Source organism: Aythya marila (genome assembly GCF_965140915.1).
Source record: "Aythya marila genome assembly, chromosome: 5".
Taxonomy (NCBI): Eukaryota; Metazoa; Chordata; class Aves; order Anseriformes; family Anatidae; genus Aythya; species Aythya marila.
The window spans coordinates 42,136,378-42,153,054 of NC_139046.1; the positions used below are offsets into that span (position 1 = coordinate 42,136,378).

General features: G+C 39.8%; 1 protein-coding gene across 8 annotated transcripts in view; it reads right to left on the minus strand.

Annotated features, from left to right (window-relative positions):
* NOVA1 (NOVA alternative splicing regulator 1) overlaps positions 1 to 6,335 on the minus strand; it is a 147,798-nt gene extending 141,463 nt beyond the window's left edge. For 3 of the 8 annotated variants that reach the window (XM_082761128.1, XM_082761130.1, XM_082761129.1), the window contains exon 1: positions 3,304 to 3,429. Coding sequence is in view for 2 of the 8 variants with exons in the window: in XM_082761126.1 (XP_082617252.1) it covers positions 3,304 to 3,447; positions 5,345 to 5,480 (280 nt within the window). In the remaining 6 variants the exon portion in view is untranslated. Of the gene's footprint in view, positions 1 to 3,303; positions 3,448 to 5,344 lie in introns of those variants that run through there. The other 5 variants (XM_082761126.1, XM_082761133.1, XM_082761132.1 and 2 more) reach the window with 3 other exon arrangements.
* Positions 6,336 to 16,677: the final 10,342 nt, after the last annotated feature.

Genomic DNA, 16,677 nt, shown 5'->3' on the forward strand with positions numbered 1-16,677 from the left:
TGCAAGATAAACAACGTGATGCGATGTAACATAATTTTGTGTGTGTGTGTGTGTGTGTCTGTGTGTGTGAGTGAGAGAGAGCGAGAGAGCGAGAGAGAGAGAGAGAGAGAGACTTGGGGGGAGTGCTCAATGGAAAAAAAAATACGTATGTCCACAGTAGTTTTCAGTCCAGGGCTCACTACAATTCAGAATGGAAGAACAGATAAAACAATGAGAGCTTAATACAACAAAAATACTAACTTCTATATTGTTCAAAATACAACCATACATAAACATAGGCCCACAGAAGGGCCAACTTTATGAGTTCACTTTATTGATATTAAAACAGAATGGCTGTGTCAGTATTTAAATTTTGGACCAGAACTCACTAGTCAATACACACACTATAGTTCTCTGAAGAAGGAATCAGCGCCTATTATTTTACAAATAGGGCGTATTTTTGCCAGTCTAACTTTATTTCCACAATATAGGAACAGGACTGAAGAGAAAGGAATTGGGAATAATTTAAGCACAATATCCAAGTTTAAATTGCAGAAGTCCAAACAATTAGAAAAAGTCAGCTGGTAACCTGGAAAGAGAACAATAAGTTGTGTACTCCAAAAATAAAACTCTAGTGGACAGTAATGTAATTATGTAGTGTTTCCTATTTTGTGAACTAAAACGTTCAGTGAAAGGCTGATTTTTTTTCCTTCAATGTCTTGTAATTAGAGCTGCCATGTAATTCTTCAGTAATTATGTCACCTTTTGATGCACAAAATTAATTCCAACAGAAATCAGTCTGCATACTGAAGTCCTATATCACAGGAAAAAGAAAGAACACTATTAGATCATAGGAACTATGCATGACTTCTGTATTACATCCAACTTCCTCCTTTCCAAACAGCAACTTACTCAGACTGTGCTAAAACTGTTTTGGAAAAAGGAAAAAGTTTCACAGAAACTTCAGTGAGCGAACATTCCGTAACGAAATGTACATTAATCGCATTTCTAGTCACATGCATAAATAGAATAGAGTAACCAACTTGTATTATGAAACCAGAATAATTGGTTATGAAACTCTGGAAGAAAAATAAACCATATCTTTATATTAGCTATTACACAAGGTACATCTTCCCTAATGCTGTACAAGCATGAGAGTCTGCAAGAAACCCAAAAGTTATCAGCTTAGGGAATGCCAGGACCTCCGAAAATTCCATGGGCTTGTGGTCAAACGCAAACAAAGACTAAGAAGAGCTAGCCACAAGGGAGTCCATTTCTCAGACCTGTGCCATGCTTTAGCAGGTATCAGTCACAAACTTCTTTAAAAGACTCATTTGCAATATGACAACATGGCTGCAAACTCAAAGCAGACTGTCTAAAGTCAAACTGGAAGTTCATTTGCACCTGTTACACCGAAATTGACTAAGCCTTACTGCACTAGTTATTTACATTGTTACTATTACTGATTTTAAGAGATAACATGTTTGTTGCAAACATTTTTACTCGTGTCATTCTAGATTGCTAATTTTTATTTTTCAAAGGTTCCTCTGCTACTACTACTGCTATATCTTTACAATTTGCTACACAAAGAAATATATAATTCTGATTTAATCAGAAAACAGAAGAAATATGCTAGAGTACTGAACAAAAGATCTAATCTTTGGAGCGTCCTTTCCAACAGAATGTAAATAAACTGTAGTAAAATGAAAAGGCTTGTAATTTGGTATTTGGAATATTCTTCATAAACACCAATTTTCTGTAACATCCTTGCATATGTGATACCACCTCATGTATAATGCAGAAAATCTATTTCATTTTCATCTATTGACAGTGAATTTAATTCACTATTGCGGCTCTTTACGCAGATTATGTTATTAATTCTGCAATCAGGCTCTTTTGAATGCTTTTATTTCTTCCAAGAGTTTTCACAATCCTACATTGATTTTTTTCCACCCTACCATACCTTTCAAAATAAAGGACCTTATTTGCTAACTTTCTCAAAGGGGAAAGAAAAGTAAAAAAGAAAAAAAAAATCAAAGACAACAAGCATCAGTTTATAAACTGTATCTTTCAACAGGAAAACCTATACACACTACTTTAACCTTTGTCATGTGAGTATTATAAACTGCATTCATTAAGGAGACATACAACAGGTGCATTAAAATTTCCATAACAAAAATTCTCATCGTAAAGAGACAACAATCTCTCTATTAATAAAAAAAATCCACTTCTGCCTGACACTAAAGTTAGAAGACAGGAAAAGCTAAACACTAACACATTAGTGTTCTGCTTATGCCCATACCAACTACCTTCACTATTTTACAGGATTCAGTCATCTTGTTAAAATGGATCAAATGCAAAACAGCTCTAATTTTTCCAACAGAAAAGTCAGTAACACCTACTCAATTCTAAACCACCAGCTATTCTTCAAAATAAAATCAAAACACCAAAAAGAGAATTAGTTACGTTATTATTTTGCATCAATTTACAAGAACTCCTCTAGAACACAGTTCAATTACAAAATGTTTTTTTGTTTATCTTTAGGAAAAAAATATTTAATTACAAAAGCTAAAATCTTGTGTATCATTATGTAAGACCCCCCCCCGGTTTAGAAATCTTAAAGGAGAAATACTAATTCAGATTTATTATTGTTGTCATACACCAATATTAAAAACCTGTTTCTTATGCATAAATACAGCTGATACAAAATACTTGTATCTTTATTCGTCCCAAGCATTTCACTTTTATAATAGAGTTTTCCTCCACCATCGAGATAAACATAATATAAAGAATACCTAAAGAGCAGCACTTGTCCTCTTTCCTTCACTCCAGAGCCAGTGAACAAAGCAATGAGGCATAAAGAAGGTACATAATGGATTAAAAGTAAATGGCCCATTCTTTAAGAGGCAGCCTCTCAATTTTACTCATTCTAGCTTAATTGTCATTACAATGTCTGGAAACTTCAAACGAACAATTATTTTTACACCAGCTGTCAAGTTGGTTCCTTAAAGCTCGATTTTTTATTTTTTAACTAAAAAACAAAGCAACCAGAAAATGTTCATGATTTTCTCTCAGGAATACTGGCAAACATCTTTAAACATATTTCAAGCAGTTCAATTACTAGATAGTAACCATTTCATTTCATAGTCCAACTAAGTCAGAACATTTATATTCACTGTTGCACTTCGTAGAATACTTTTTTGATAAATATCGCTTCCAGTAGCACTGGATGCTTAGTCGCCAACATTTGAAACATACTGACATGACATGTACATATATCCCATGGGATTTAAAAATAAAGAACTGGCTAATTTTTGCACGTACCTGGGTAAAAATCTTTGGATTTAGACAGCTTGATGGTGGCCCCAGTCTCTTTCTGCAACTGAACAATTGTCTGTCCTCCCTTCCCAATTATAGATCCAGCAGCATAACTAGGTATGAGGACCTTTAGAAAATATTGGCCATCCTCTGAAAAATTGAGATATGCATGGTTAATATGGGTTAAAAACTTTGATTCCCCCCCACCCCACCCCCTGACCCACAAATAAAACGTTACATCTTTAAACTCATCCAGTAATTCATGCATTTACATCTAACCAGTTGCGTCATTCTGCAAGACACGTTTGGACTATGCCTTTGACATTTTACAATACGTATATTTATTCTAAGCAAATTACAGAATCCATATATATTCCTTAATTCTGTAAAAGAATAAAATCAAAGTTGTATTCCTAAGGTGGATTTTTTTCAATTTTTCCACTGGTAACCACAGCACACAGAAATGATTGGACCCCTTTTTAAAAAAAGGGAGCCCTGCACAAAAACGTGCCTAGTGACAACTACAACCTTGCTTGAAAATACTGCAAAAGAAATGCCAAAATTAAGAAGGAATGAATTGTAAATTCTGATGGGCTATTTGTTTGTCATTAGCAAACACATGAGAATAGCAATTAGCTATTGCATGCATTCTTCTTAAGTGAGCAAAACGACTACTCTGCTACCAAATAACCCACCCAAAATGTGGGGTTTTATTCCAAGCATTTCAGCCACTGCCAAGAAAACAACTCAACATGGTGCGGATGGGATCACTTGCCTAAGTAATCCTGATGTATTCCTTTAACACTTCTTAAGCGACAATGATCTCTTTTAAGCTCATTAATTAAAGGACATTAAGAAGAATTTTTCCCAATTGATCAAAAGCCTAAGTCACTTATTTCAGATACACTTAAAAGGTGACAAGACAATGCCAGTCTTCCATCCACCACTAGCATTAAAGCACACAATCGGATCAGGAAAAATATATATGAAATGAATGAAAAATACAAAATTAAAATGAAAAGGATTCCCAGTCTGATTCAACAACTGAATCAGCCTTGAAATCATCAGTGCTACCATCCTAATTTTAAATCCAGAGACACTGAAGTCTGAGAAACCTTCTGCAACCGGCTGTGTAAAGTGCAGGAGAATAAGGGTTAGTTCATTCCCCAGACTTGGGTTCTCCCCAGTAATTATGTGCATGTCCCATTTGCTTTAATATCAAGATTTTTATCAGGAAATCTGTTCTACAAAGTTGTTGTGGGTTTTTTTTTGTTGTTTTTTTTTTTTCCTAGGCAAGAGGAGCAATACAAGTTCACCTCACTTTTCTTATTCACGACTAGGAGCTCCTGAAGCAGTGCCTGCGTGTGACAATAGTGCCTATCCATATTAACGTAGCCGGCCGTGAGATGCTCTGCGCACAGTTAGCCTGCTGCTCTTAATATCGGGCAAACGAATTCACCTCCGCCTCGGTGCATTGTTATGACGACTCCAGCGCAAAGGAAGGGAGGCGATGCTGGTCCCGTTATAACTCATCTCATCCGGGCAGGGCAGGATGCGAGCCGCTGAGCCCCCCGGCGGAGTGACGGCTCCCCCCTTCCGCCAGCCAGCCCTCGCCCCCAGCCAGACAAACAAACGCCGCGCACACACACACGCTGACAATAGCGGCGAGGCCGAGGAGGAGGAAAAACGCAGGGCAAGGCTGAAATTCAACTTGTGACCTGGAGGATGCGAAGGGAGGGAAGCGCGCCTGCCGCCTCCTTCCAGACCATGGCGAAAAGGGCGAGGGGGGCTGCGGGAGCCCCTTGCGCGCCCCCCTCCCCGCCGCGGGGTCACGGCTCCGCAGCCCCGGCGTGGATATAAAATAAAAAGCCCGGTAGATGCTGAAAACCGACGCCATTTTGATGAATGATAACATTAGAGAAATGGGAATGCTTGGGGGGGTTCGGGGGGGGGGGCGAGGGGGAGGCAGGCAGGTAGGGAAGGGGAGAGGAGAGGAGAGGAGAGATGGGTGGGCTGGGCGGGGGGAGGTGACGGAGGCTATACCCACCGCCCGTGTTGGTCCTCTTGGTGCTGCCGGCTTCGGGGGGGGCTTCCAGCGGTCTTTTCCGGGAGTCCGGCGGGTCCAGGTCTATGGGAACCCCGGTGTGGGTCCCGTTCTGCTGGATGGGAGCTGCCGCCATCATGTTTGCTGCTTCTCGGAGGAGAATTGTCTCTTCCCTTCTGTGGTGGGGGGGCAGGGAGGGAAGGGGGAGGAGGAGGAGGAGGAGGAAGGGGGAGGAGGAGGAGGAGGAGGGGAGGGGGCTCGTCCCGTTCTCTTGTCCTTTTCGAAAATGTAGAGCTAAGCTCAGCGTTGCCGAGGATGCTGCGCGCCTTGTTTATCTGGCACCCGGGGGGAGGGAAGGGAGAGGAGAGGAGGGAGGGAAGCGGGCAGCGCTGGCTGGAGGAGCAGCTGCAGTGCAGTGTCAGGAGATGAGAAGGGAGACAGGGGAGCGAGGGGCGAGAGGGAAGAGAAAGGGGGAGAGGGGAGGAGGAGGAGGAGGAGGGAAGAGAGTGAAAAGAGTAAGACGGGAGGAGGAGAGGACAGAGTGAGTGGGAGAGGAGAGGAGGGGAGAGAATGGGAGAGGAGAGGAGAGGAGGGGAGCGAGAACGAGTGAGACAGAGGAGGAAGGGGAGGGAGGGGGAGCGGGAGGAGGGAAGGAGGGAGGGAGGGAGCGGTGTAAATGGTGGGCGAGGGAGCGAGGGGGAGATGATTCACGCCGCCTCCGAGCCCCCTCCGCTCCCCGCCTGCCCTAGCGCCGCTGCCGGGCTCTCATGCTCCCCCTCGCTGCCGGGCTGGGGCTGGGGGACGCGGGGGTGTGAGTGTGCGTGCGTGTGTGTGTGTGTCTGGGGGCGTCCCTGGTTGCGCGGCGGGGCTCCGCTCCCGCCCCAGCCCCAGCCTCGCCGCCTCCTTCGAACGCCCCGGCAACCGCCTGCCTCGGCCGGCCGCGGGCACGGGCCCGCCGACCTCGGCTGCGCCGCAGAAACCCCCCGAGGCAGGAGAGGTTAGAGCCGGGGGGGGGCAGGCCGGGAAGGGGGAGGCAGGGGGTGGACGGGGGGGGCGAGGTGGGGGGGGTGGGGGGGGTGAGTAAGGCTGGTATAAAAAGGGAGGGCGGGGCTTGCCGCCAAGACAGGCGGGAGATACGGCCAATGGGAACAAAAGAGAGCGAGGCTGGGATTGAAGGACGCAGCCAATCGCGGGTCGCGAGTGGAAGAGCGGTTGGGGGGGGAGGCGGGGGCGGTTTAACCGCTGCGGCGGGGGTGAGGGCTGGTGGTGGGGAGGGAGGGAGGGGAGGCTAGGCCGCCTCCCGCCCCGGGAGGGTCCCCGCCGTGATGCGGCGTCACCTGGGTTACGCGCAGCGCCTTATAGGCCCGCAGCTGCGGGGGAGGACGGCTGCCATCGCCTGAGGAGGCGCGGGGAGAGCCGAGCCGGGCAGGGAAGGGCCGGGCTGGGCTCCGTCCTCCTCCCGGGCCAGGGTTTGCGGAGCGGCAGCGCTGCGCTGGGAGCCTGGGACGCGGCAGACTGCGTGCTGCGGGCTTGTGGCGAAGCATAATAAAGATATTATTTTCGTGCCGTGACAGCTGGGCTAAGCCGGGGCTGTGCGACGCAGCGCTGCGTTCCTTACGTAAATATTTAATGGGCAAGGCGAAGACGTTTCCCTGCAGCGAAGGCTGTTCCCGTTTAGAAATTTCACAGGGTTCGGCTTAAAAAAATAAAAAAATAAAAATAAAAAGGGGTGCTGGGAGGGGAGGGGTGGCAGGGCTCGGGGGGATTGCCTCCGTGCCGCACGAGCACTTTTGCTCGAGTCTTTGTTGCTTAATCGACTCCTTGCCTTTGAAAAAATTAGCGGTGTGGTGTAAGCATAGCTGTGGCGGTCAGCACTAGAGCATCCATTCTGTACAAAATTTAGAAATGCGCATTTATTGCATTAAACCGTTCTCTGTGCTAAATTCGTACTGCAACGAGTGTGTACGGAATGGCTGCTGACTGGAGTCCTCTCACAGTGCGAGCTTAAAACCCGACTATTTGTGGATGAAATCCAGTTTCCATTCTGAGTTCCCAGGGAGACTCTGCCATGGTTTCAGTAATCACTTATTATTAATGCTGCCCAAAACAATATTTAGAGCTTAAAATACAGCTTTCATGCATAATATATAATACAGCACATCCCCTTATAAATCCTTATAAATTATGAGCCAGATAAGCTAATATGCTATAGGATATTAATACATGGGCTTTTTAACATCTGAACAGACTCCTGCCCAAAAGCATTCACAAATTAAGAAGCCGATCTAGCGTTGTAAATAGGAAACTTTCAATGACTTCTTTGGGAATTGTGTCTCAAGAATGCAGTATCTAGCCTCCCGGGCAGATGAAACAGATGCAGCAGTTTCAGTAACAAGCTGCATGTATGGTCAGTAAAAATATTGTATAAAAGTGGAACTTTCCTACTCATCATGTACCCTTTGTATCTAAGATACTCTGACTCATAATTGCTTAGTTTACTGACTGAAATACAATTTTAGGCTTCTGTTACCTTGGCAGTTGCTGACACAATTATGGTACAGCAAGCTGGGGACTGTTCTGGCTCTTCCATTTTCTTTACTAAGTTCCAGTTGAAGAATTTTAATTAGTATTTGAGCCAGAAAGAGCGTGGCATGACTTGAAAATCTCCGGTCCAGTTTGAAGGGTCATCAGTCTTACGGAGCTCTTTTTATTCGTAAACTGAGCAAATGACGGATAGAAAATCTTGAAGACAAAAATAAAAAACAATGTTCAAGTGAAGCCATCTTTAGTTAATTTCCGCAGCGGAACTGTACAAATTATAACACTGCTCCCTTTATCTCACTGAACATGCCCCATTCATCTGTAGTAACGTGGAATCAAACAATTCTCTTGTTTTAAGACCACATCTGTTTTACTGTGCCCCCCACACCAATTTTAATTATGTGGCAGATCTGATTGGATTCAGCACCTGCAAGTCTTCCCTTTGGGAGCTCCAATTAGCTTATAAAACATTTAGTTGATTACATTCTTTAAACAAAAGTATTGTTTCATCCTAACAACAGGAATATTGAAGTGTAGAATAAAAAAAAAAAAAAAAAAAAAAGGTTTTAATGTGATAAGCAGAGTGTATGTTGTGTATCTATCTTCCATAAGCTCAGAGGAAAATGGTAATCCTGAAACCTAATTTCTTCAGACTCAGCAGATGTCTGTCCTGTGTTAGTCTGTTTCTTCACAAACAGCTGTCTCACAAGTGCCTCCCCTTGTCTTTACGGAATGTCTGCCTCCCCTTGTCTTTACAGAATGTCTTTTGTTTAATAATTTCCTGATATGTTATCTCCCAGTCCCACTAAGATAAGCTTTTTAATTTTTTTTTCTTGTACCTTTAAGTAGACTCTTTATAGGTTTTAAAGAATTTAACTAAAGCTATAGAACTACCCTCTCAGATGGTTTCTTAGTAGTGGTTCTATTTAACTAAGCAAATATCTGCATATAATTAACATTTCAGCAACTATTAATTTAATAGTAACAAGATTATTAGTTACTACAGATATAGCTTCAGAATACGCTTATGTAAACGCACCGCCTGTGACAGCCAGTAACCTGCCTGGAGCAGGGATACTGAGGTCTCGGGGCATATGTCAGAAAGCGCAGCCCTCTAGTGGCAGAGGTCACAGGTAGTTTTTGCAAGCTGTGTTTTTTTTTCATGGGAGGTGGGGAATGAAATGGGTGTTAGGAAATTCGCAAACAACCCCACTACTCTGCGGCACTCTCAGCCTCGTGCATTTTTTGTGGTCTGAAGTAGCAGTGGAAATAGTTGTGGAGGCTTGTGCTACAGCTTTGTCCCCACTTCGCCATGATTTCTATGGAGAAAGAACCAATGGAAAAAATAAATAATTACCAGCATTTTTTTTCCCCACTCTCTCATCTGCTGATCCATGTTTCTTTTTCAAACAGCTCTAGACTAGCATGTCTAACCAATGTTCGGTTCTGGCATCTTGATTCCTTTTCCTGTTTCTTTATCTCCTACCAGCTAATATATTCTATAGCTTCAGGAAGAGTTAGTTCACTGGTAGAATGGAATACAAGTTCAATTTGCCAGCCTTATTTCTAAGAACGCACTTGGCTGGTGAAGGTGTGGGTGGTTGTGTTCGTACTAAACTCTTCCACAGGCATGAGAGCAGTCCTTAGAGAGGACAGGGATTAGGAAGAAGCATAAACCAAAGTAATTAAATATGTATTTTAACAAATAGAAATTCACAGGATAACTGGCGTAAAGTTGTAGTAAACACCTCCTAATCGGATAAGCTCCACTGAGCATCAAAATGTGTATCAAATGAATTAATGTATTAGGGACTGATTCACATTTTAGTGGTTCAGTGACCACCTTAGGAACCAAACTCAACCTTCTGTTTCTTTTAGAGGTGATGGATACTTCTCCTCTGGCTAATAGAATGAACAGTTTGTTTTTCCCCTTATTGGAAACATGTCAGAGCCCAATAATCATTAAATTAAAAAATAATACCTCCTAAACATCCAGCTTAGGTAAAAGAAAACAGGTTTGGTCTTTGTCCAAAATAATGCCATTATTACTGGGAGTTTTTCATTATCGAACAATTGCTGTGATGCCTGGCAAAGCTCTGCTCCACTAAACCTACAGTTAGTTACAAACAAAAAATCTAATTTTCTCTTTCAAGTCTTTAACTTCAGCTTTCTGTTTATGAATTGTTTTCTTTGATAGTCTAACGGTCACACTATTATCATTCTTGATTCAGCTATCCAATTGTTCTTTGTTTAAATATTGAATTATCAGTAAATATTTTTAAGTTTCAGTGGAATTTCTAGATTACTGCAATGTTAATCTTAGGAAGATTAAACCCAGGGCTAGAGGAAAAAGCTAAACATCTCTCATTTTGACAGAAAAGGACCTGATTATTTGTTTTCCAGTATTTATATTCCCTTTATTATCCACAGCTGTATTATATGCACTACTGAAGTAGTAGTCAAGTGTTAACAGTTTTATTCCTCACAGAAAAGAGCCGAGACAGCTGCTAGACCCTTTCATACTATAAACCATTACTGCATAGTAGCTTTCTTTTCTGATAAACTGAGGTAAAGAAAAAAAAAAGAAGTAATAATTTGACCATGCTATTTATCATAACATGAATATATTAGCCAAAATTCTTTGCTTAGAAGTGGAAGGAAAGAGTGTGTGTAGGAAATCAATGGCCATTTCTGATGTCTTGGTTGAGGGATCACCTACTTCCTCCTCCACAATATTCATCAAAATTCTGAATTCCTACAGATGAAGATCTGTTTTATAAGTTATTCTTGTGTTCTTTCTACTTTGGGGTTACGTGAGGACCTACTGAGATGTCAGTGTGAAAAATAAGGTAACCTCAGGACAAGATCATTTTTCATCCCTCACAAGGAATTGACTAGGATCAGGATATGATCCATGAAACTCCACTGGCTTGAGAATTTTCCCCAAAAGACATCTCCATGGTGATCTTGTTGTACAGTAAGACCTTTTATTTCTTAGAATGAAGGAAACTGAAGATACGATTTAAAGTGCTTTCCAACAGTAGTATTCTTCTTGCCAGTTTGTTTATTTTTCAAATACTGAAATAGATAACTCAGGGATTGAAACTGGTACTTGCCATTGTAATGAAACACTGATGTAGCATAGTACGTGAGAAACAGCAGGATCACTTTGTGTAGTTTACGTCAGTTTACGGTGGTACTGATTGCATACCTCTTAGCACTGTATTACAAAAGAATGTCAGTGAAGCATCACAGCCAGCTATCACTCCAGATACTACAGGATGTATGCATCTATCTGTTGTATGGAAAATAGGATATTTGTTCAGGGAATCAGCATACTTGTTTTTAATCTCTTACTAGAATCGGTATTGCAGCATCGCTATTTTATGTAACATTTTTCCCACCCATCACTTATTTGAATTTTTGGCACTTTAGGATAAATGAAAGATGATACAGAAACATTAACAGAAAAATCAGTTTCTTTGATTTTGTTGTAAGGCTTGGTCTTCTGCACTACTACACCACTTCCCGTGATCTGAGAGAACTGAAATAATGCAGCAACCCCTAAGTGGTTGTTAGACCATCTCTGTTAGAGCTCAGTCATTCTCTCAGAGAGGCTCTCAAAGAGGCTAATATGGTCTTGGTTAGTCTCATAAATTAAAAATAGTGAAAACGTAGTAATAATTTTAAATACAGTCTTATGACACACCTTATTCATGATTTTTGCCTGGAAATTTACTAAAGTTCAGTTGACAATTAGAGTTGTTTTAGTGGAAAAGATCAGAAATCTTGCTGAAAATGGAATGGAAAGGGAGGAAGAAAACATGTTGCACAGGGGACAAAGGAAAAACAAGAATGATACAGTGCAGACAAAGGTACTGATTTTTCTGTTTAATGAAAAAAACGTGCATTAAACTATGTAGTAAAAACTGAGTTGCAATGTTCATTTCACTCACTCCAAATACCTATATTACTTGAGACCATTAAAAACATACATATGCTGGTAAAATTATACTGGCAAACTCATTTATGTTAACTGCCAACAAAAATAAATAAATTTTTACCAGTATAATTTGTAATCAACTTTCCAAATAATAATCTATTTCAGCAAAAGTAATCCTTTTGCAAGTTTAGTATTAGCATAGCAGTAGGATTTTTTCCAATGGAAAGGTTATAGAAGTCACATCTCTAATATCATTACAATAGGAAAAGTTCCTAAAAGAGATCTAGTAATCTTTAAAAATGTTTTTATAGACTTAGTATATAAAAATCCATATGCTAGTAGATTACAAATTAATTTTCAGCACAGAGTGATTTTAGGCAACAGTTACTACCTTCAAGAATACAAGTTTACATTGGGAGCTTCAGTTGATTCTTGCCTAAGGTTTAGCAAATACCTTGAGAGTTTGTTCTTAAGAAATTATTCTATTCCAACAACAAAATTTAATGGTTCCGGTGCTTTATATTTCTGTCTGCATGAAATCACCCATTTCATAATACCCCTGAATTGAAAATTCTCCTAGTGGGGAAGCGTAAACACATAAAACCTGCTGTCAGGATAAATTGGTCAGAATGATTTGGCACATAACCTCACTGTTTGCCATAAAAACAGGTAGCTGTGTGTCAGCAGCACAAAGGCTATCTGGTCCAAGAAAAACATAGGGATTAGTTGTAATGCCACCTATTTGAGACAAAGAGTATTCCTTAGTGCACTGAGGTTAAAACAGAGCTCATCAGTGGTACAAGACTATCAAAATTACTCAGTTACCACTTTGAGCCAAAAGGACATGGTGGCAAATTATGATTTACTTTGGCGGTTTATTCATTTTATAATTTTATTTCAGTGAAAGCAGAACTGGAACCATGAAAAGATACCATGAAAATATGAGACCACTTTCACTTTAATTACTTTTAATCTATTTTATAATTTTAATGCTAGTTGCAAAATATACATTATTTTGATTTATATTTCACAAAGAGCCGTATCATGAAATTGGCATGCATGTAAGTGGATGTATGACTTTAAATTCAACCAACATGGAAAAATTTACATGCTTAAAAGAAAAAAAATAAATAAAATAATAATAATAATGAAAAACAAACAACAATTGCTGAATTAATGATTCATTTGTCTTTAATTCAATGGGAAAGAGATGCATTGCTTCAATACTGCAGATTTAGGATACCAAATCTCATCCAAGTATACTGTAAATAAAAGGGAACCTTTCTATTGCAGCCCTGATAACATTTTTGAATATGTGGACTTTTAAGCATTTTCCAGAAAAGCTATGTATTGCTTTATATGTTCCACATACATATATTATGTTTAGATTTTTTTTTCTTTTTTTTCTGTTTTTTTTTTTTGGAAACCCTCCAGACTGACAATAGACATCCATGGACCTACTGGATGCAAACAGTTCTATTGATTTCCAGAGTTCTTAAGTCATTCAATACAAAATACTTGGGGGAAAAATAAGTAGAGAGAGGAAGGAAATTATACAGAAGATATTAAAGTGAACTGCAAAGCTCTCGTGCCATAAGAGAGTCTATTCATATTCTAGTGATGGGCAATTTGAATTAATTTTGCATACATATATGTAGGGATATAGAACAGGAATAAATACATGTAGTGTGTTGGAATATATAATGTATCATTCATTTCTAATAAATTATATATAAACAAAACAACAGGTGGTATTTAATTAAAAATTTGGGCAGTTACAAAGGTGAAAACTAAAGATTCACATTCCAATAATTAAAGATCACAAGTTAAGGTGAACTTTTTTTTACATAGATACTGTGTATGTTGATGGGAAAAAGCTGTAAATATAAAGCTGCATGTTACATGTATATAATATATATTAAAAAAATAAAAAAGCCTGATTATGTTTCCTGTACATTTTCTATGGAGTATTTTGTGTTTCATATTCTAGTCAGGTAGGAAGACTTCTGTTTCAAGTTACAAATATTTATATTCTTCTTTTTGTTCTTATTTTAATTTAGAGGTTTAAGTTGTTTGCGCTAGAACAGAGAAATTCATATGTTGAATCAGAAATGTTTCACTGCAAGTGAAATCACAAAATACAAAATAAAATACAATAAATAAAATACAAATCACAAAATACAGAAACAGGATTGTTGTGCATATTAGCAACAGTGCTTATAGATTCATCATGTCTTACAACAAAGATATTTATAAGTGGACCTCCTGCCTCTGTCGCATGCTGTCATTGCTTTGGATTGACTGCTGTTAGATCCCTGTAATCCTGAGTCCTGGGATCTTGTCCTACATGTTTACCCCACTTGGTATGCCTGTTAGTAAGTATTTAAAATGGAAATGAACTCTAATCTTTGTATGTGTTTATAACAAAGGGTTTTAATCCCTTCAAACCTGTATTTATTTGTTTAATAAAGTTTATAAAAAGATGTGTTCAGTCTGATAGTTTCTATTTGCCAGTTTTGCCAGTTAATGTTGGTTACTGCCTAGTATTTTTTAACTTGATAGGATGTCATGGCAGTGATGTTATGTTCGTGAACTATTCTATCCCATTCCACCTCAAAGCTCATTGTTAGAGGCATAGAATCATAGAATGGTTTGAGTTGGAAGGAACCATCAAGGTTATCTAATTCCAGCCCCCCGCCTCCAACTAGACCATATTGCCCAAAGCCACATCCATCGTGGCTTTGAACACTTCCAGGGTATCAGCTTCTCTGGGCAACCTGTTCCAGTGCCTCACTATCCTCTTAGTAAAGAATTTCTTCCCAATGCCTAATCTAAATCTGCCCTTTTTTAGTTTAAAACCATTAGCCCTCATCCTATCACTAGCCCTATCCTGATACCTAGTCTCTCCCCAGCTTTCTTGTAGGCTTTCTTGAACCTTTTAGGTTCTGGAAGGCTGCTGTGAAGTCTTCCCAGAGCCTTTTCTTCTCTAGGATAAATAACCCCAGCTCCGGAGCCTGTCTTTGTAGGAGAGGTGCTCCAGCCCCTTGATCATCTTTGTGGCCCTCCCATGGGACTTGTTCTAATACTTCTATATCCTTCTTATGTTGGGGGCCCAAAGGTGAACACAGGACTTCAGGTAGGGTCACACAAGAGCAGAGAAGAATCACTTCCCTCAACCTACCGGCGAAGCTTCTTTTGATGCAACCCAGGATGCAGTTGGTTTCTCGCTGTAGGCACACATTGCCAGCTCATATTGAGCTTCTCATCAACCAACACCCCAAGTCCTCCACAGAGCTGCTCTCAATCCATTCATCACCAAGCCTGTGACTGCAACTCTTTGAGTATGACCATCAAGCCAAGTCCTTTTTCACCAAGTGGCCCATCCATCAAATCCATGTCTCTTCAATTTAGAGACAAGGATGTTGTGCAAGACAGTGCCAAATGCTTTCCACAAGTCCAAGTAGATCATACTCTTCCCCAATCCACCAATGCTGTAACCCCATCATATGAGGCCACCACATTTATCAAGCGCATTATTCCCTCAGTGAAGCCATGTTGGCTGTCATCAGTCCCCGCTTTATTTTCCACATTCTTTAGAATAATTTCCAGGAGGATCTGCTCCATGATCTTGCGAGGCACGGTGCTGAGACTAACTGGTCTGTAGTTCCCTAAGTCTTCTTTTTTTTTTTCCTCTTTTTTGAAAATGGAGGTTAAGTTTCCCCTTTTCCAGTCACTGGGGACTTCACTGGATTGCCATGACTTTTCAAATATGCTTCCAACAGGTTAAAAGTACTATAGTGAAACTAAAATTTAAGAACCTGCCTCTTCTGTCTTTATTTGTATCAAATGATATCTCAAATAAACCATATTAAGGAGGCTGTACCTAAGCAAATGCAGCAACAATGAGAACTTTCTCAACTCATGAAAGAGAGTGCATATGAAGACTTATTCTGGCTGATAAAATGCCTAAAACTTGATGGAGGAAATCCACTGCAAAACAGGATTAGAATATGTTCACCTGATCTAGATATAATGAGTTGGACATCATTTCTCCAGATAATGAGACATATTCATGAAAGAGTTAAAATTCTTAAAGCAAAATTAATTTGTTTTAGTTAAACATATTTATCATTTTAAAGTAAATGTGTCGTGAAAATAGGACTATAATAAGATCTACTTTTAAAGTTTATCTAAGTGTACATGGTAATAGAATTGTATTTCCTGCCTACTTGACTGTTCAGTCTAAAAATTATTTTTTTCCAATTAATTTATTGCACTTTTTGGACAATTTACTGTTTTATGAAGGTGAAACAGCTGGTAGAGCTTTTAACAATTAAGGAAAACACACATAACGTGATGATGCTCGAAAATGAATATGTTAAAGCTTTATTGAATGTTAGTATCCAACTGTACTAGTAATAGTGTAAGCAATAAACACAGGTAGTGCAGCCAAATTCAAAGAAGCTATTTTGTATCAAAGTTTGAAAGATTTGGTTCAGTTATGCAAATCCTCACTCACTTTATATATATACACGATCATATTCAACACATTTTTTCCCAGACAATCAAAACACTTAAGTGCCAAAAATGAGTATCTTGTGTTTTCCTGTGCTTTTCCACAACTTTTTATACAGAAAAATAAAGTAAAATTACAAGGATGATCTATTCAAAATTGAGTATTATGTAAAGCAATACATGTCTGCAAAATGTTTTGATGTCAGTGTTTCTATTTCTACGGTAACATGTATCATCATTAATCACAATAATATGAAACTTCACTGGGTTTGGAGTATTGGTTTCTTGAGCAGATCTCTTCTACTAAAGTACAATTTTGCTGATATTTAGGAAATGT